Raw genomic sequence first — 20,326 nt, 5'->3', positions numbered from 1 at the left:
ATCTTTTAATTTTTGTTGGAGGAGGATCACAAGAACACTAAAATGTCATTTATCCTAATAAATGTTAAATGCTTTCGGCGCAACGGTTCGATCGTTTATTACTAATTATGAAGCAATTTTGCTAATTATCAAACAAAATCCAAACTAGGATCGAAACGTTGATTTTGTTTGATAATTAGTAAAATTGCTGCATAATTGCTGCAGAACCGTTGCGTTGCGCCGAAAGCATTTAACATTTATTAACAGCAAATACGATCGATAGAAGAAACATATTTATCCTAATAGTTGGAAACAGGTATTTCTTAATAACAATCGGATCTGTAATTTTTCTGAATAAAAATTACATTCAAACGTTTATCTATAACAATCTAAATAATCAAAATCAAAATCGTGAGAACCGAGAATCGTGTTCGACTCAATAAAATGGTTCAAACAAGAAATAAACAACATCTTGCAATTAATGAGGATAATGTTTATAGCGCATAAAAATCCGCATAATAACTGCATAATGATACACTGCTCGTGTGATTCGTTTTGCCCGTGACTGCCGTGAGTTTCGCAGCCAGCTATCTTATCAGCCATTACGTTACACGCATTTACACTTTCCAGGAGACAAGGAGTGCGCGAATGATAGCCGGCGCTTTGTCAGAGGATTCTCGTGCACCGGTTCAGCAGCCTGCGAACCCGAAGACGCGTTTCTCAGGGAAGGGATGCTGGGATTCCGTGGTTGCGCAACGGCTGCCAGGAATTAACACGATTATTTAAACCGTGTCACGGCAGAGTTGCACCCACGCGTTCCGTTATACCCTTCGTCGGTTGACCGCCGCTGACCTCGCCACCTCTGCAAAGTAGTCTAGAAAGCGAAGAGAAGGATGGCAGAGAGGAGGGAAGAGAGGAAAGAACAGAAAGAGGAACACGCGAGTTCTCTCCCCGTCGCGGGTACACAACACCAGTCGCAACGGATCCTTCCTGCGCCCCCCTCCCGGCTTTACGAGCTTCCCTATCCTACCTTCGCCCATTTATCCTCGTTTACCGGCTGTTTCCTTCGTTAAACGGATTTTCCCATGCGTTCGGTAAATAGAATACGGAAAAAGCTTGTTATGATTCACTGTTCGAGCCACCTTCTATCTCGTCCCTCTGACGATTTCAGCGACCCGCCGTAAAACATCGCGGTCGAACCCTTTCCTAATCGAGTGAACCGTCATTCATTGCAATTAGCCTGCGCATCTTTACGCAAAATTAAAATTGTACAAAGCAGAAATTAAATGAAATTATATTTTCTTCCTTGAATTTTCCTCATGTCTTTACAGTTTCGTATCGGACCTATTCATTTTTATTGTATGTAAATACATGAAATCCGCAGTCTAGTGATTAGAATGCACTTATAACAAACCATATAATATAAGTCATATAATAATGTATATAAAAATTGTCATATAATCAATACACATCAACAATTTTATGTTTTATCCAATACTTTGAGTCAATGTCGGCAGATGAGGGGAGACAGCACGAATCGAGGGGAAAAGTTACCCCATAAGACAAGAACAGCTGTGGGAGAGAGCCAAATCAGGAGAGAATTTTTAGTGGGTATGGGCCAGATACATTCGAGAGTACCGTGTCGTTCCCTTCTTCAAAGTGCGTAAATGCATTTTCTCCCTAACAGTCCTTAAACTTTAAATAAAGAAAAAAGAAAGGAGGAAAAGTTACCCCCTCTCTGCCAGTACCGGGACCACGACAGAGACGAAACTCGTCACGTGGTCGCGCCGCGGAAGCGTGGGGAATAACATCGTAGAAGGGGAAGGTAGAGTGGGGGACAAGTCTTGATCTGCTGTAAGTCCATAAGAAACGATCTAAGGACACTTCGATAATGTCGCCTGTTAGAATGATCGTGAGCGTGACGGAGGGGAGAATGCGACACAGGAATTTTCCATGTTATTTCAAGGTCTCCACGGTGACAGAGAATAATATAAGGATTCGAATGTCCTGAGGTGGAAAGGAAATAATGCCAGTCCTGTGCACGCACAGGCCAATTCATTCTTCAACATTTTATACAGCATGTTCGCTACGAGCGTCACACATTTGCGACGATCACGATTTTCTATTCAACGCGGAGAAAATCAACGTAACGAATTATTGAACACCGTTCCCGTTGTTTTTAATTATTCAAATTATTAAGAGAGGAAACACATTCGACCTATCTCTCAGAATTGATCCAGACAGTTTTCATTTTGTGTAAAGATCCGCTGTCTGATTACACCGTACAATATTGTACTCAATATTTATAGCTATTCTGAATGATTTTCATATTTTTCAAAAATCCAGCAATTAATACAACATCGCGAAAAAATTGTAGAAATTTCCAAATCGAGCTCGAACTTTTGCAATCATCTAACACTACAGGTTAGCGTAGACTAGCACGGTAAAAATTAACATTAGCTCCCCAGGTGTACGGAATAAATTACTCTTCCGCGACCGAAGAGAACAATGTCCTCCGATTTTGGCAGTTTCGAGCGTGGGTTCGAGCAGGGTTACGTAAGGGACGATAAAAAATAAGGCGTTAGGAAAACCAACTAATTATGCCGGAGTGTTTGCACGACCACGGTGTGCCCGTGTACCCTCGCTAATGGGACTCGGACCGCTACGTTTACTTTACCGCTCCTTTACACGTCCCGAATTTTAAGCACCGTCCGAATTTAGCGACCACGTGCTTGCCAGCCGACGACGCAACGGCGAGACGACCAACGATCCTCTACAAATTCACGGCCGACGTTAGATCAATCAATTATTACTATAACCAGCGACGATGAACATCCGCAAACACCGTCCGAGACTCTCGTAGCGAGCAAATAAACGCTACACGGTTTGCACAGCCGTTTGATGGGCGAGCAGCGCGGACCGAACAGGAATATTAACTCGATTTTAATTACGCGGGATCAGTGTACTGTAATTAATTCCTCGAAAATGAAATACTGCTATTAGAGTTGAATCGATTTTGCTACTTCTCCGGCGAGCTTGTTGATGTGCGGACAGCGGGGCTGTTTTTCGATGTTGACGCCGTTGGAAATTATTTATTTAATCGAGAGTTGTTCGTTTTGTTATATTGTGTTGAAATAAAACTAGGTGACTTTGTGTTGCGAAGATATTTCTGTGCTTTGAAATTCGAAGGTCTGGCTCAAAGTCTGGATCCTTTTAATATATTTTATATATTTATAGTTACAAGTAGATTACATTATTGTATAAATGAGTTCTCACGTGTTTCTTACTAGTTGCACCATATAAAAAGCAGCTGAAAAATATTGTTTGAAATAATCGTTCAAACGATGATTCCTAAATTATCTTATTGGAAGTGACTTGTTTATTTTTTATTGAAATTGGCATTGCCATTTAAAAATTTGTGGAGAAATTCTCAACTGTGCGTCGAAAGTTTTTTGAAATCTTGTAAATCATTATCTCGATGATTAATTCGAACAGTACTTGTAATAATGATTTTTGTCAGTTTTCATCGCTTTTATCATTTTTGAAAATGTGATAACTACATTGCGGATTTAGTGTATTTAGAACAAATTAAGGGGGAGATGTCGTCGAGACGGAAATACCGAGAGTCGAGATACCGGGACCTCGATTGGTCCCACTAACATATTCGACAGTGTCAGGAAGTGTTGGAGTGGTATCGACAAGGACCAACATGGCTCGGCTGGAGCGACACTCGAAGATAACGACACTTTGGCCGGCATTAAGGCATAAATATGGAACGTCCCGTGGGTCAGGTGCGACGACATGGACCGTAAGTGGACAACGGTGAGGTACGCGGTCAGTGACATCCCGATGGGCAGGCCACCTCTTCAGGGCTTACAGGTTTGACCAGAATTCACAGCATCACGTGGATGCAGGCAAGTACAGGAACCGCTATTCGTGCAGCTGTGTGACGGCCGGGGACGCGGATTTTTTTCTCTTTCGTCAGCGATCCGTAGTCTTCCGCGAGAATTTCGAAATCTGGTTCTGCCATCCCGTGGGGCGAAAGAAATCGATTGTCTGACAAGTTTTTGCTCGGCCGTGCACGCCTTCCGTGTCTCTCGATCGGGAATTGTCGACAATTTAAAGAACGGCCGTTCAATTTACGCTTGAAACCGATCTGTTTCACCGAATTTAGTGTTCCTCGGAGTTCACCGGTCTGACTGTCGGAACTTATTCTACTGATTTCACGGGCGCGAGGACATTTTAAGCTTTCGTTCCTCGGTAATTGCTCAATGAAAATCTTTATTTAACGCTGGAATGCTCAGGAGAAAGTTCTACGTGCGAAATAGAGTTTTTAAAATGGTTTCTATTATTATGTCCGACGATTTTGTCCTATTTCTTAAACAACTGATAAATATCTTTAAAAAAATCACTGTCTGTCTACATCTTTACCATGTTAAAATATATTTCAACCAAACAATAATGTCTGTACTTAAAACAATACGGCAGACATTTTTCTACCCAGCTGAGAATTTCAACTATCATAAAGTACCTCAATGAGCACAACAGTATGGTTCTTTATTATTTGCTGACAATGAGCGAGGAAGTAATGATGCCTGATTTAATAAAAAGGTGGCAAAGAGAAACCGAGCCGAGTAAAATTGCGTTTCTGCGTTAAAGGAATGGACCGACTCTTCCTTTCGCACAACGGCTTCTTCCGGCTGCAAAAGTTATTCCGATCTCGTTTCACGGTCCCCGGAGTCTTCGGCAGGCACGGCCGGGGAATAATTTCGAGTAAATCGTTCCCGGGCAAGAAGCGTTTATGTTTGATGCTGGCGGGTTGCGTGCTCGAACGAAGGCTCGCGCCCGTTTTTCTCGAGGTTGTTTCAGCGCGGCGAGAACATCGCGATCCGTTCTCCGAATGCAAACCGTTTGTCGAACACGTCGAAGAAAACCGAGTCGCTCGAAAGGGAAACCTGGCGCAAGAAGAGCCTCTCGAAGACTGTTCTCCCGCGAGGGACAAGTTCGCCTAGCGAGATGTGCCACGAAAAAAGAACCAGGCGAGAAACCCGAAGAATTCAACCGTGCCTCCTCGACGTTTATCCACACCTGTTGTTCGGTGAATTAGCAGCGGCCAATTGACGTGGGGGGGGGGGGGGGGAGGCACCGGCACACGGTGGGGGACAAAAAAATGGCGCATCTCCGATCGGCACTCATCGACGATGCAACGTTTTTGCACGTCCACGCTTTTCGAGGTAGCCGGTCGTTCCGCGAATCATTCCGCGCCCTGTAGGCCGAACGGGATCGATTCCAAATTGGCGTTGATGCAACCCGAGTCCGGAAAGCAATTACTGGAAGCGACGTCCGGTCGCGGATTTTTCGAATTTAACCGACCACGCTCGCGTTACTCGATTTTTGAAACGTCCAGACGAGAATTTTCGCTGGTGTTCCACTTATTCATTTTTTTGTTATTACTCCGTCAAATCCGCGGTCCACTGATCAAATTTAGAAGCAAAAAATAGCTTGAGCGTTCTAGGAACACTAACAGTTCCACAATTAGTGAAAAGAAAGATAGTCTGTATTAATTGCAAGATGTAGGAGCTACACAGACATTTATTTCATCCTTCGTTGTTTGTGAAGTACATTTTTAACTTATTCCATCGTATAGATTAATTGAAAACATTATCACACGACTGAAGCCGAAATAACAATCTAAACAGTCAATATCTTATTCAATAAATGAATAAAATTTTTCATACTTGTACTAAACAATCACGAGAAGCTCCACTAAATTCTCACAATCTCGTATTTTCGCGTTTGTATTCACCAAGAACCGAAGAACGTGTTCCAACGGGAAAGAACCACACGATTCAACCTGATAATTAACTAACAACCTAATTAAGAAAGTGATCTACGTAATTAATTCACAAAACATTCCTAAAACCTGTGTTTGTCTTGAATTAATTTATACGATTTATATCGTACACGTATCTCGAATGAATTCTGTCGATTAGAATGCGTAACGAGATACTAATAACGTAATTAAAAGGTCGGAACGGGGATAGGAGTGCCGAGTCGGTAGATTTGAACCGTTCGTCGCATATTAATTGTGTTTTACCGTTTCGCAATCGGACCTTCAGGTATCTAGAATCCGAGGATAAGCTGCTGTGTAGAATATTCGGTTACAGGAGCCAGTTTCCGTATGCAGTGATTTACCGGTCGTTTCCCATGAACCTGACCTCGGGGATTCGTGTGACGCAATCGTGATGCAGGTGAAAGTAGCCACAGCCTTTCCGAACGATTTCCGACGCGACTCGTCACATCGTGGCTCATGCAGAGACGACTAATCGGTGTCGATCGTTGTTCGATCGATCGAAACCGACGGGGGATCGAGGATACACGTAATCCGAAACCGGCTCGACGCAAACGGAAGAAGAGGCTTCCACGATACCTTGAAGAGCGTGGCTCGTGATGGAGAGGAGACCGCCGCTCTGGAACGAACCTAGAGCCGTCGAAGAACGAATATGGTGTGCCAGGTCCATGGGAAAGCACCATGGGCCCCCGGGAGGATGCCAAAGGTGAACATTATGAGGTAAGACTACTATTCCGCTCGGGGAGCAGGAAGGACAAAGATAGGTTCGATGTCCTGACGGGACCTGGCCAACTCATTCGGATATCGGCCGAGTATGGCAGCCATTGTTCTAACTTCAGGCAGTGTTCGAACAATTGCGTATGTAATTTGAAACACGTTCTTCGTACCTTAACGGGGGAACCTTGTGTAAAATTAAATTTTTTAGCATTTTTTTGCTTAAATTGATAGGATGTTTCCTCAGAAATAGGATAGAAAAGTTAGAAAGTGATCCGAGGTGTTCTTGTACGTTATTTTCAAAATAAAGTGGGGTCCTTCGGTTCCTTTTTAATCTGACTGTGTTAAAACCTATACTAGTGTACAGAGAAAGACCTGTTCTGTGGCCCTGGATGCCATTTTCAAGCCGCCAATGTACCTCAAATTTTAAATCTATCTATGCATTACATTTTTCAACAAAAATTCCTGAAAAACAGGCCATTTACGTAAGGTACCAAATTACGTAGCAACTTCAATGCCTGGATAAACGACATCGTTTCTAGTTATGGGAAACTATGACAAATTTAAGATGTTCTCTCGTGCTTATTGACTAAAGAAAGTCAACTAATTTGTTCTTTATAATAATATATTTAATTCTTTTAGTCGTGTATGTACTTCAATCTTTTTCTAAGTTATTCAATGGCAATATCGACAGGTCAGAACAATATTTTCGAACATTAACAAAGTCAAAATAATTTAATGTATACATAAATTTAAAATATCAGATGATTACTTACGTTCGTGCCCAATTTAAAAATAAAGTTCAATTCTTAAATTTTAAAGAATGCAGCTTTATTAATCAATTATATATAATTATAGATATTAATCGATTATATTATATAATTTTCTTTTTTACACTCCGTCGTGCAGTACAGTTTGTGGCATCCGTGAAAATCACGGTCACGAACTTATGAAATCATCTAATAAAACAAGAGTTTTTAAATGAGCGTCCATAATATAGTAGGAACACGGTTTTCTGCGAGAGCAGATTTTTGTCTCGGTCCCAGAAGGCCGTAGCTCGGATTAGGAATCGAAATCTGCCGAAGGGCAGGCATTGTGATGCCGGCAGGCTCGTGGAATGGTTCTTTTTTCCTCAGAGAAACGTACACAGAGAATGGGAGGTCTATCCGAGAGGAACGTTCTTCCTCGTCGAGACTACTTTTTCATGCAATCTCACGTACACCTGTTTGCTGCCAAATGAGTTACGTTTCGACGCGTCGGGCGTGTTAGATCGTTCGGAGAAAGATAAAACTATCGCGGTTTGGAAACAGGTTCCTATCTGAGAAAAGTAACATCGACGGATTCGCTGTAGAGACTCACCAGAATTAGTTTGCGATGCCAGTAGAACAGTCAGACAGAGTATAATCCCGGGTCGATAGGGCCCGGCGCTCAAGGCCGACATGTCGGCACACTTCTTCCGTTTCCTGAAACCAGAAAAATCTGCCGTTAGCTAATTTCACCTAACTGTATCGTTCGAAGTACGAGACTGAATAAAGTCGGTGACCGCTCTATTCTCGATAGCGAAAACCACGGCTAAAAATAATGTCTTCGCAGGACAAACGTTCACAGCAAAACGAGTTTCGGACGACCAGATTTGGACAAATACGTTCGTCAGACACTATTCTTAGATATTCGTCGCTGGAAATGGCACCAGTTTCAAATTGTAAGTTCGACGTCCTGTGAACGCGACGCTGTTAACCAAAGTAATTTAAATTATATGTTAAAGATACGGAATAACATTTGATTCCGTTCTCTTATGTCAAAAATAGAGCTTTTCAATTCTTAAACGATGCGATCTTAAAGAGTTTCCTTTTTAGTTTTAATAATTACTCTTCAATGCGTGCGATCTTTCTTCAATCTCAAATTGAAAAATATACTCATTACTAGACTGCGGATCTTTATGCAAAATAAAAAATGTTTGCATTGATTGCGAGACACAGGAGTCAAATAACAATTTCATTCTTTTTCTAATTATCTTATCAAGGTAAAAGTAATACACTGATGACCTTAAATATTTTTAATACCTCCACTGTTTTAAATTTGTATGTTTAAAAAAAATCCGCAGTCTACTCATTACTAGATTGCGGATCTTCATGCAAAATATAAATATTTTGCAACGCTGGTGGGTAGCAGTTTTTTTTAACTTGAACACATCGTAACAATATATTTTTTATAATCATTTTTGGTAGAAAATTTCTTCATAAATGCATAGACATCCGCAGTCTGCGCATTACAAATGCACAAAATCAAATGAAGATGACAAAATCATACAAAATGAAGAATCTGAAGACAAGGAAAATCTCGGTTGAATGAACGAGTGATCGGAATCCAATTCCGAACGGTAGCCGGCGAGGATATTGGTCATCGCTCGATCGCGTTTTCTATTATTACCGTCGCGTCTGTGAACCTGCAAAGTGTAACAAGCCATTGCGCGCCCTCCGCTGAATATTAAGGCAACGTTTATCCTGTCACGTGGCATTCTAGTGTAACAGTCCTGCTGACAGTTGGACGTGCGGTAACTGCGATTTGGCCGCGAGCCAGTCGCATACCTTCGCACTTTGACCGGCGAATTCTCGTGATATTTCTTCGGGGTATGCAGGTCGTCGTGACTGGCGAGCGAGCACGTGTAATTCGGCGTGAAGTGAAATGTGAAAGTGTTGAAACCCTCTTACCCCATACCGGAACCGACCTTCCCTTAAAATTATTGTTATTCGCCATATTTCCACAATTGGAATTTCCACGGTTGGAATATATCTTGAAGGAGGTTAAGTTGCGTTAAAGAATTCATAGTTAAAAACTGTGATGTCTCCTGAGTTTAGGCGAAGGTGTGCTCACATTCAGCCCGGCACTATATCACAGTGGCTGCACGATAAAAAGACAGTGTCAGAAGTTTCTTATCAACTTCCACGGTCCATTACAGACCCGAAAAGTTTCCCAGAGTCGGAGCATAGTGTGCCAAGCGTGTAATGGATAAGCTGGTCGAATCGGCAGGTAGGAATTCGTGAAAGGGTGAATCGAAGGAAGGAAGAACCCCGGGGCTGGGGAAACGAATTACGTATGTTAGAAACGAAACTTCATAGATCTATCTCGGGGGAGGGGAGGGAGGTCGGCGGGGTTCCGGAGGAGCAAAAAGAGGAATCGACAGGAAGAGAAGGTGGACTTTGGTGAAGCCGGCGGCATACCAGTCGCGACAGCGGCTTAATACAAAGGGCCACCGAGATAAAAGAGCGTGGGCAGTTTCTCTTCTACCCGTCGACTTCATCTCTCCCCGTGCGTCGTCCGGTGCTTCCTTCCCAGCTGCGTCTCATTGTGATCGAGTGGAAGGAACGCGGCTCGTGACACCTAAGCCGGTCTCTTGCGCAAGTGTGTGTGTGTGTACGCGTGCGTGTACGTGGTGTAGGACCAGAGACGATATCCCTTCGTTCAGGGATCGAAGCCTGTTGTAAACGCCACTTTGCAGATACGCGATCGGTAATGGATTCGCGGCCGGATGAGTTTCCTCCAGTGTTTTCGCTCGCGGCAGGAATCGAGGGATAGAATCTCGCGGGCCCTCGAACCCGGCGAAAACCTACGTGTCATTGCGTATTCAGGATACGGCCCATTGAACCGAGGAATTCGGTGAATGGGTATGAACGCGCATTGACAAGTACGCCAGCCTCGGCTCGGCTCGGCTCGACCCGGCCCGACTCGCTCAAGTATTCGCTGCCGAGAGAGGAACGTAGCCGCCACTCGACGAACAGCGGAGGCGGCAGAATTCGCGGGATATGAAGGTCAGCCTTCTGGAATTCGCTACTCGAGCTCTCTCGCCTCCTTCTTGCTACACTCCTGGACAAAATGATATAGTGCTAGCTTCAATTTCGCGGAAACTACCCCTGGCAACAATTATTCCATCACAGTCTATCATTGCTATATTCAATGTGGGAAATGGTTCCAAGGGCGTGATCAACCCCTCGTGTTTAAAACATTTTTCTCCGCGTGGCAAAAATTATTCGATCACGCTCTATCATTTTAACTGTACATTCAATGTAGAAAATGATTCCAAAGGGGTGTGATCTTCCCCGAACATTTTTGTCGATCGCCATCTTCGTCGTTAGAAATAATTGCTAAAAGTACCCCAATGCTTTTAGATATTTCCTAGAACATTTTTCTTCTACTTGTCCAGCGTATCATGTTTTGAACTTTCCAGATAGTTTCCGAGGAACTAATAGATACATTTTATAAGAGGATAATTAATAGAAGTGTCATCATTTTGTCCAGGAGTGTACCTTGCCGATCGAGAATGCTTTTGCTTTCAAGCTCGAAGATTACCGGCACCGAGCGATCGGAAATGCTTGCAGGAACACGAGGCTGCAAATCTTCCTTGCATCGCTCGAATATTTGTGCCTCGAATACCTGGTCGCGATTTTTTGAAGTTCTTCACTTCGCGAGAGGGTTCGGTGTACTCGACGGGAACAGATTCTACGGAAGTTCGGCGCAAATCTTAATTATTTAGAGTATTCGTGACTTCGAGGTGTGGCTCGGCTTCTCGAATTCCTAGTCGGGATTTTTTGAAGTTCTTCAGCTTCGCGATGGTTCCGCGTCTAAATTGTTAGGAAGTTCCGTGCAAATCTTACTTATCTGTACAGTTCGTTAGAGAAATATCCTCTATTTTCTAAATTCTAATTATTATTCTTATATTTTCTAATTTTACCACGTTTTTATTAGCTCGCTTTCTTGTCTGTCTGTCTGTTTGTTCGGTACAAATTTAAAATTTAAGTGGGGCATTTGTTTTCCAAGTTGGTTTCTAGAGCTGTCCATAATTTTAACTATTTATTCAAATAGAATATGTATACATTAAACTTTGCATTCAATCAAATCAAGATGCTTGTATTCTTTAATTACCATTTTGTTGAAGACAAGTAAGTGTCCGATGATTTATGGGCGAGAGTGTACAAGCATGTGATAAATAAATATTCCAGTTCGCAACAATGTGAGCCAGCAATCAATGTCCCAAGAAGCGAGAATGTTCCAGAACAAAATGGCAGATGATGGGCTATCTACGGGGTAAAATTTCGATTTGGTGGATGACAGGGTTGGCAATCGGACGACGACGGTATCGGCACGTGAAATCGGTAGTATTAGGTTGCGGCAGAGCCGTATCGAGAGCGCAAGTGAAATTAGTCGCGGTTCGACGAGCCGCGGCCACAACCGGGTCCTGCAACGAACGAAAGTAACGCGACTTGCGACGAATCAGGGTAAATCGAGGCACGGTGGATGCCCGGCGCAGGATCCCGAAGAAAGGGAAACACGGCCGGCATGACAGGGGGGGACCAGAAAGGAACGGGTTGAAGCGTGACCGATACCCGTTCGCCTCCTCCGCTAAAAACGACGCTCGCATTCTCATTCACAACGCGTAGTACAGGCGTGTCGTTTTCTGGCTTGTCGTAACGGCGTCCGAGCCGGTGTTAACGAACACGCTTGCGCGCGCGTGAGAATGCGATAATAGTACTGGAATCCGTTCGGTCCCGAGGGACACCGACAACAGACGACACCGCCGCACAGTATCCCGAATGGCCATTTTGGACGGAAAAAAAATCATGTCAGAAAATAGATATAACTTTCCTATGTTCTTCTTTGGGAATGTTTACCGAGTCTAATTGTACTCAGAATAATTCATTTAACACTAAAACTACCATCACCGGTCAAAATCACCGGTTCCAGATATTTTATTTTACGATTATTTATATAATAAAAATAATTTCCTAAGAAGTGATTGTATAGATATCTCTCCTCCGTCCTTAGAATCTTTATGCTTCCACATGCGTGATATTTTATATTAACATAAGTCAATTTACATTAATGTTCACCAAGTTGCGTATGAAAGTTTTAAACGATGGAAGTATTGGTATTTTTAAATTCACTTAATCGGTGTACTGCTTCGAATTGCACTTGCTCACTTCTATCATAAACGCATCGAGTAATAATATAATAATATCCAAGCGTTTTTTTCATACGAACGTCGTTAAATTAATGAATGCATTTAAACGTTTCTGAGCTACGTTTCCTCTCCATTAATTTTCTCCATCAGTAACAAACTGCTTCCTTCATTAAGATTGTCACAAATAATCGGAAGAAACGAGCGCAATATACATAACATCGGAACGAAGTAATTTCTGGCAGGAAAACAAATTCTTACCGATTTAATAAACGCGCCAGGAAAATTGTACGATTGCTTTAATTACGTCAAGATAACACGTGAAAGATAATGTATACATACAGCTAACCGATCGTAAGTATCACGATTATTAATATTTGTAACGGCACAGGAGTTAAGATAGCATCGAAACACATCGAAATGAAAAACCGTGTTTATCGTTCATTATCCGTGTTCGTAAATCTTCACAGCTCGGATCAATTCTCGCGATGTATCTTCGCTAATGTAACACGGTGACGCTGCTGGACATTAAAACCTTTTATGATAAATCAATATTGATACGAATCAGAAACCCGAGACCGGCATTTGCATAAGGTAAATGGCTCGCGGAGCTGACGCCCGTTTACAGCCGCTGTTCTGAATTGATATCTGCACATTATAGACACCCATTTATCAATGTGGAACACTAACGAAAACAGGTGTAATTTCATTAATACGAGCGTTGGAAGATTTTTAAGCTGTAAATAAAATTAACATGTTTCTCGAACCGTCTCCGCGTTCCTTTAATACCTGCTATATTATTCATCTATGAACTGATTTTTCCAGATTTAAACAAGATGTATAGAACCTCGCTATAACCATTTGCATAAACTGACGACTTTCAAGTTGTAAATGACGGTCCTTCTAGCCCATCTACACAGAATTCTTATTGTTTCTTTAGGGTGGATTTATAGTGGAGCTGCGAGCATCGATGATAGCGGCGCGGTGAAAAGAAACCAACATTCGTGACAACATTTCGACACATACTAATGAAAAAGTACATATGTATTTTCATTGTTTTTCTTTTTTTTTCACCGCACAGCTCACCTCGCTGCTCCACTATAAATCCACACTAAGACTCTAATAAGGTGGAGTAGGGTAATTGGTTATTTTCATTATAATATGAACGAAATTTCTCTAGCTTGTATTTATTAATGTAGTATAAGTTAGTATGAACTATTCTACATAGGTGTCGCCCAAGAATAAAGGTGTTTTCCTCGCTTAAATCAACCAATGCCAAACAGTCACGTGCGAGGTACACGTACAACTTTGAGGTTATCCTGAACGTGCAATAGTTTACAAGTTATTAATATATTCTGCGTTGTTATTTTAGGTAAATACAACAAATATTCATGTAGGTTTACATTAAATAAACCGTTTTTGTTGTATTTTTTAAAATTTACTGAGAAAAACACTAAGATGATCTTGCCCCGTACATATTACTACACGGGGCAAGTGCGTACTATCACGGTGGGGTAAGTCCGTACTGTATGGATAACTATAAAACTAAACAATATAATTTAATGCAATAAGAAGCATTTTGTAGCAGGCTTGATAATGATTCTTTTCTTGGCCCGTAGCACTTGAAACTTGTCCTTCGCGACAAAATTGAAAAATAATTTCGAGTGTGTAAAGAGTTAACCGAGCAGTTTCTATTGCAACGAGGATGTTCGATGTTGTGATAATAAACGCGACCAGCACCACGAGCAAGCGCTCGATAAACAGCGCGACGAAGGGCGTTATGATTCTCATTATTCCGAGTCTCGTGTGAACGTCTGCGATCGGCTAACAAGCCGATTACCATTGCGAAATGTATAATAGCTGGTCGCGGCCGGGGCGTTATCGTTTGGATCGGCGAGGGTTTCCCGGGACTACCGGTGCATCGTCCAGGTAAATTGGATTCTAACCGCGGAATTTATTAGCCGATCGGATAAGAGGACAGTTAGAAACCGCAGTTCGAGACAACAGTCCGATAACGATCGTCGAACCTCTCCCATCGGGGATAACAGCTGTTCGCGCGATAATTGCGGCCGCATAGAGAGAGAGAGAGAGGAGTTTGGCTGTGAAGAGTAGTGGAAGGTGCATACACACAGGTAGGTGCACCCACAGGTCCGGTGAAATGGGGTGCCGGTGCCGGAGGTTCCGTTAGAGCCCGGAGGCTGCGTTCGTTCACCATTACCGTGGAACGCGGAATATGATTACCTTCACCTGGGAACAGACTTGAGCCCGGTATCCCCTCCGGTGTAGGAGAAGAGACCGTGGGCGAAGCTTCCATGTGGATCCGGTGTCCCGATTCGTTGTCGATGCTACGACGATGTTCCACGATTATCTCGAGGAGACCTCGCGGAGAGTGGGACCTCAAGGGGGGAAACGGTCCCCTGTGTCAGCGGGCCGTGAGATCGGGACCGTTGCCGGCTCCGATTCTACGTATTATCACGTTTTTAACTATCGAAGCCGTTGATATCTTCCACAGATCATTTTGACATTCGAGAAAAATTTCAGAAATCACATTGGATTTTTTGGACCTCGTGAACAGGAGGATATCGTTTCGATAGTTATGAAGACATGGAGCACTATGGTGCAATGGGCCCAACTCTGTACCTTCTATGAAATGGGAATTAAAAATGTTTGTAGAAAAATAACCCGTATTTTCAAACAATTCCACTCAAATAAATGTAATGGATCAGTTGGACTTTTAATTGGTAGTTAGCTGAGAGAATGTTTCAGATGAGTAGAACTCATAGATTCTTAATCTCCATCTGGAGAGTAGCTGAAGAGAGTGGGACCTCAAGGGGGAAACGGTCCCCCGTGTCAGCGGGCCGTGAGATCGGGACCGTAACCGGCACCGATTCTACGTTAACGACAAACGAGCCAATACCGGCGGGGGCCACAGAGCCCATTTACGCGTGCAGCTAATTCGATTTCGCGTTGCGTGTTATGCAAATCGATGATCCGAAGCGACGACTTGCTCGGCGCGGTTGCGTGCACCTAGCCAACACCAGCGTCGTCGACTTCTTCTTCTTCTTCTTCTTATTCGTGGACGATGGCCACGGAACTGGTCGGGAAATGTTGCGCGATAAAACCACCTCGATCGTTCGTATCTACTAATTGGAACACCGACAATAATTCAACCAGCCAATCCCGAAGGGTTATACTCTTTATCGCTTCCCGTCCGCGTTTTATGCTAATCGAAGATTCCTCCGCGCATCGCCCGCACTCCGCCCCGGATGAGCGTTTTTCAAGGACTCTCTTTATCGCCGAAGCCATTTCTAGTTTTTACTCGGGAAGGTGTAAACCGCGTCTTCTGGACGTCGCGCTCCCAACGTTTCCGAAGAGCTGCTCACGAGGAAAATGAACAAGTGTGGCCAAGTGAATTTAGACTATCAATAAATTAGCGCAGAATCCTCGATTATTGTAGACGTTGAAACTAACTACTGCAAACAATTTTGCTTTTGCGAGATCCGCATTCTGCCGATGAGTATAGTGGAACTAGCTTATCTTCTGGTCCACTGCTCACCGATCAGAAAGCTGAGCTAGTTCTAATACATATATTAGGGAAGCACAAGTACACTGCCGTAGATAAATCTCACCGGACACTTACTTATCTTCAACAAAATGGTAATTAAAGAATACAAGCTTCCAGCATGATTTTATTGTTGCATTTTGATCAAATGTAGCTATTACACGATAATATTTGAATGCGAAATTAAATATAGCCATATACTGTTTGGATAAATGTTGAAAGAAAGAGATTGAGAAATTGCGGGATGATCGTGGACAGCTCTAGAAACCAAATTGGAATTTAAATTTCTCTACATTAGAAGAAATTAGTGAGTACCATTTTTATTTCATAATATATACTAACGAGCATTACTGATTCAACACACTTTAAATCAGAATAACTTTTTTATGAATGGACCAAACGACTTTAATTTCTCTGTAAGGCTAGAACAATTAGTTTTGTAAATGACGTCTAAAAAATATTTTGAAAAAATGCATTTGGTCGGAATCGCGAAAAAAATAGTAAAAATTGATTTTTACTACTTTTTTGGCTGGGTCAATAACGAAAATTTAAAAGGTGCGTTTGGTCATCTCGCATAAATTATATACGCTCCGAAAATTTCATTGAAATTGGTTCATTGGTTTACGAGTTATAAACGATCAAAAATGGTAAAAATTGCAATTTTTCAAGATTTCTGGCCTTTTTACCACTTTTGATCGATTATAACTCGTGATCCAATTAACCAATTTCAATGAAATTTTCAGAGCGTATATAATTTATACGAGTTGACCAAACAAATCTTTGAAATTTTCGGCCCAGCTAAAAAAGTAGTGAAAATCAACTTTTACTATTTTTTTTCGCAATTCCGACCAAATGCATTTTTTCAAAATATTTTTTAGACGTCATTTACTAAACTAATTCTTCTAGCCTTACAGAGAAATTAAAGTCGTTTGGTCCATTCATAAAAAAGTTATTCTGATTTAAAATGTGTTGAATCAGTTATGCTTGATACTGTAGGTCCTGTAATAACGAAACATCGTCTGCATCCAAAATTTGACTTATGGACGGGAGTGTATGTCCTTTGGCCCCTGATGAAGCCAGCTACTGCTTGAAAAACGTAGCTCCACACCCGAAAGCGTGAAAACTGTGCGTTGCAAGACCATGAAAGTTTGAAGCCTCCGGTACTTCGTGTAAACCGTTTAACAGCGGTGTTGGTCGGTTGACAGGACTCGCGGCGGTCATTTCCGACTTGGTAATGCCCCCGAACGTACCCGGTATCGTTCCCGATCGTCCAATCACTAACGGACCCATCCGCCTCACCTAAAAGGCAGAGAGCGGACCCGTCGACGCGCGATGCTTCATCTTACCCCGGTGCGGTGGACAAGGCGAGATTCCGCGCGGCCGAGCCACTCGATAATTGACAACCGGGACTATCTTAAATCCTACACACCGAAGCGAGCCTGGATGGCCAGCTTCGGCTGTGATGCCCATAATGCGTCCTTGGGAACCTGCTCGGATCGGGCAGCTCGCTTCCTACATTAGCCCGCGAAGAGAGCCCCGCGGATAATTATTCACTCCGATCGCATCGTAATTGCTTCCAAAAGTGTCTTCGGATAAGATCATCGATGGGATCTTTATTCAGAAGCGTCGTTAGTTTAAGAGGAGCCGTTTTGTACTTAACGGTGCGATCATTATGAGACGGAAGCCGCGTTGTGAACACCGGCCGTGCAGCCCGTTCGGAATTCTAATAGTTTGAACCTTTGGCTGAGGATTATGACGCAGATCCATCAGACCGTTCGGGAAGATGAAACCTTTATCAAGAAGTTGGGAACGAAGATCGGCGAAACTCGTCTTTCTTTATCCGAGGGGAATGCTCTGCAGCAGTTAGGCCATTTTATGCTTCTTGCTCGAATAGCAGTTCGTTGCTGATTCATCGTTTGCGGCGCGAATGGTCTGTTTTTAATAAATTCGAATCATTACCTCCATCTTGAAGTAATATGTTCAATAAACTGTAATGAAAATTGCCGCCTAAGAATTTGAAAGGATTCCCCGCTCTTGCTAATGTTAAAATACAGTAAATTATTCAGAAGCAGTACCGTTTTCACGATCGTCAACCTAAACGATCGCGCAAGTGCCGAAGTTGCCTCTCGGGGTCATCTTCTTCGTTAAAAACGAAGATAAAGAACTTTAACCTTTGCGATAGGAAAATCATTTAATGCCAGGAGGCTCGAAAAATTCGCGACAAGCTCGTGCACGTGACAGAAGAATCCTCGTCGAGGCGAGTCGAACGTAGGATCGTGATCCGCACGTTTCAGTTTATGGGCGGCAACGGGTTCAAAGGTCACGGGATCAGCGCGAAGGTGGACACTCGGAGGAGGTGAGGCTGGTAAATGACGTTATGCAAATTGCCGTGCAAACTGCGATGTCCCGTGACCCTGCTACCATTAGCCTCCCCCAGTAGCCGATACCTTCCCAGCCTTGTCCTGGGAATTGCGTTATTATTTACTGGAATTAGCATTATGATGTTTCCTCTTGTCAGTCGTCCACGCTCTGAATCTCCGTTGTCCCGAGAAGGAGTTTGGCCCATGGAGAAAAGCACTTGTCTCATCCGCGAACGAGGACTTCCGCATGCCGGGTGCTGAACAGTTCAGGACTAGTCCCCGCGGCCACACGACAGGTTGACGGCCAGCGGCTCGTTACGCGATCATCAGCGAGTAATCTCCGCGCGAAAGGAGCCGTTCGCCTCGCGAACCGTGTTTCATCTGTTTCGCGGGGTTCCGAGGCTCTGAGAACCTTCTCCGGTTGGAAATTAGCTGCTACCATCGCCTACTACCAGCCAGCTGAAAGACGATCCTTGTGCTTGGCGAGGAACGCTCGATCCTTCGAACGTTCGAGAGATCTTTCGTACCGGTCGAATATTAACCGGATTTTCTATTGTACAACAGCACAGTTGTTCCTATCCAGCAGGACCGAGTGCCAGTTCGAGGAGACGTGTCTGACACTCTGTCTGCATCGCCTATTCTACTTAAACCTTTCTCGACAGCGCGAACGATGAATATGCAAATAGGGCTGACTTGCATTGGATAATCTATTATCATCGCTGGACTGCGGATATTTATGCGGAATAAAAAGTGTCTCCATTCATTGCGAGAAATAAGAAACGATGTTTCTTATTTATATTATTTATTTTGATTCCTTAATCATTTTAATAAATTGAAGATAATAATGTGCTCAAATTCTTTTGATCTCATCGTTTTAAATCTTTTTCATTCAAATATTGAATTTTTAAATTTCAAATTTTAAATATTCCTGTGGACACTTTTCTAACTGTGTTTGGAAATTAATTGTTACTGCGATATATCGGAGAACATGAGCTTTTATTTTTCTAGTTTTGGTTTCCTTAACCCGGCGTTGGTAAGGTGGGAAAATCTATCGTAAGTGGTAAGGTGGGGCCTCACAGACCCACCGAAATAATATATTGTATTCTATAGAAACAAATACCTTTTTCATAAATATAAGATTAGAGGTATTGCTTAAGAGGCTTGTAATTTATCAGAGTAAAAACGCAGATCCACGAAATTACATTTTTATTATTCAAAAATACGTAACAACTGTCACGCGTTGTTACAATGTTACAATCAACCTAAAATCTCCGGGGTCTGTGAGACCCCACCTAACTAACGCCGGGTTAATTAAATGACTTTGATTGCGTTCGAATTTTCGGCAGTAACTTGCCAGTAGTTGCTTCGACGGGGTTGAATCGAGACGGGTGAGAAACGTAGCAGGATATACTTTGATTCTAGAATATCCAATCTACGGTAAACTTCCACTTTCGTAAACATTCCCAGTCATGCGAAGCGCGAGTGGTCTCCAGGGGTGAGAGGATGCAGCACGATTCGTTACAGTCAGAATCATTTCGAACAGACGCAATTCCCTTGGGTAGGCTACGTCAAGATTGGGAGGAAATGGTGCGTGCTATAGGCCGGTTAATCTAGTACCGCGCGATTATTCAAGAAAGTAGAGTCAGTTCGCGGGACGTCGCTTGTAATCGTGCAGGGGATAGGTGATTATCGTCGGGGAGCGAGATTGAGCAATTTATCTGGTTTGGATCGTCCTGAAGGATGCGAGCTGGATGGGGGAGGAAACCCTTAATCGAGTCGATAACGTTCTATCGGCCGACCGACGTGGTTTATGGGAACGTATTAGCCAATGACGGAGTGAAACGCGTGAAATTCATACGCGGCGTCTTCGGAAATCTCGTGAAACCGACGCGGCGGTGTTTCTGGGG

The 20,326-nt window shown here is 43.0% G+C and overlaps 1 protein-coding gene across 2 annotated transcripts in view; it reads right to left on the bottom strand.

Annotated features, from left to right (window-relative positions):
• The window catches only part of LOC143214378 (uncharacterized), a 75,769-nt gene that overhangs the window by 22,259 nt on the left and 33,184 nt on the right, over nucleotides 1–20,326 (bottom strand). For both annotated transcript variants that reach the window (XM_076435370.1, XM_076435381.1), the window contains exon 2: nucleotides 7,904–8,007. In XM_076435370.1, the coding sequence (XP_076291485.1) occupies nucleotides 7,904–7,985 (82 nt within the window). In that variant the 5' untranslated portion in view covers nucleotides 7,986–8,007. The remainder of the gene's footprint in view (nucleotides 1–7,903; nucleotides 8,008–20,326) is intronic.

Source organism: Lasioglossum baleicum, chromosome 1, assembly GCF_051020765.1.
Source record: "Lasioglossum baleicum chromosome 1, iyLasBale1, whole genome shotgun sequence".
Classification (NCBI taxonomy): domain Eukaryota; kingdom Metazoa; phylum Arthropoda; class Insecta; order Hymenoptera; family Halictidae; genus Lasioglossum; species Lasioglossum baleicum.
This window is presented reverse-complemented; position numbering and strand designations above follow the sequence as displayed.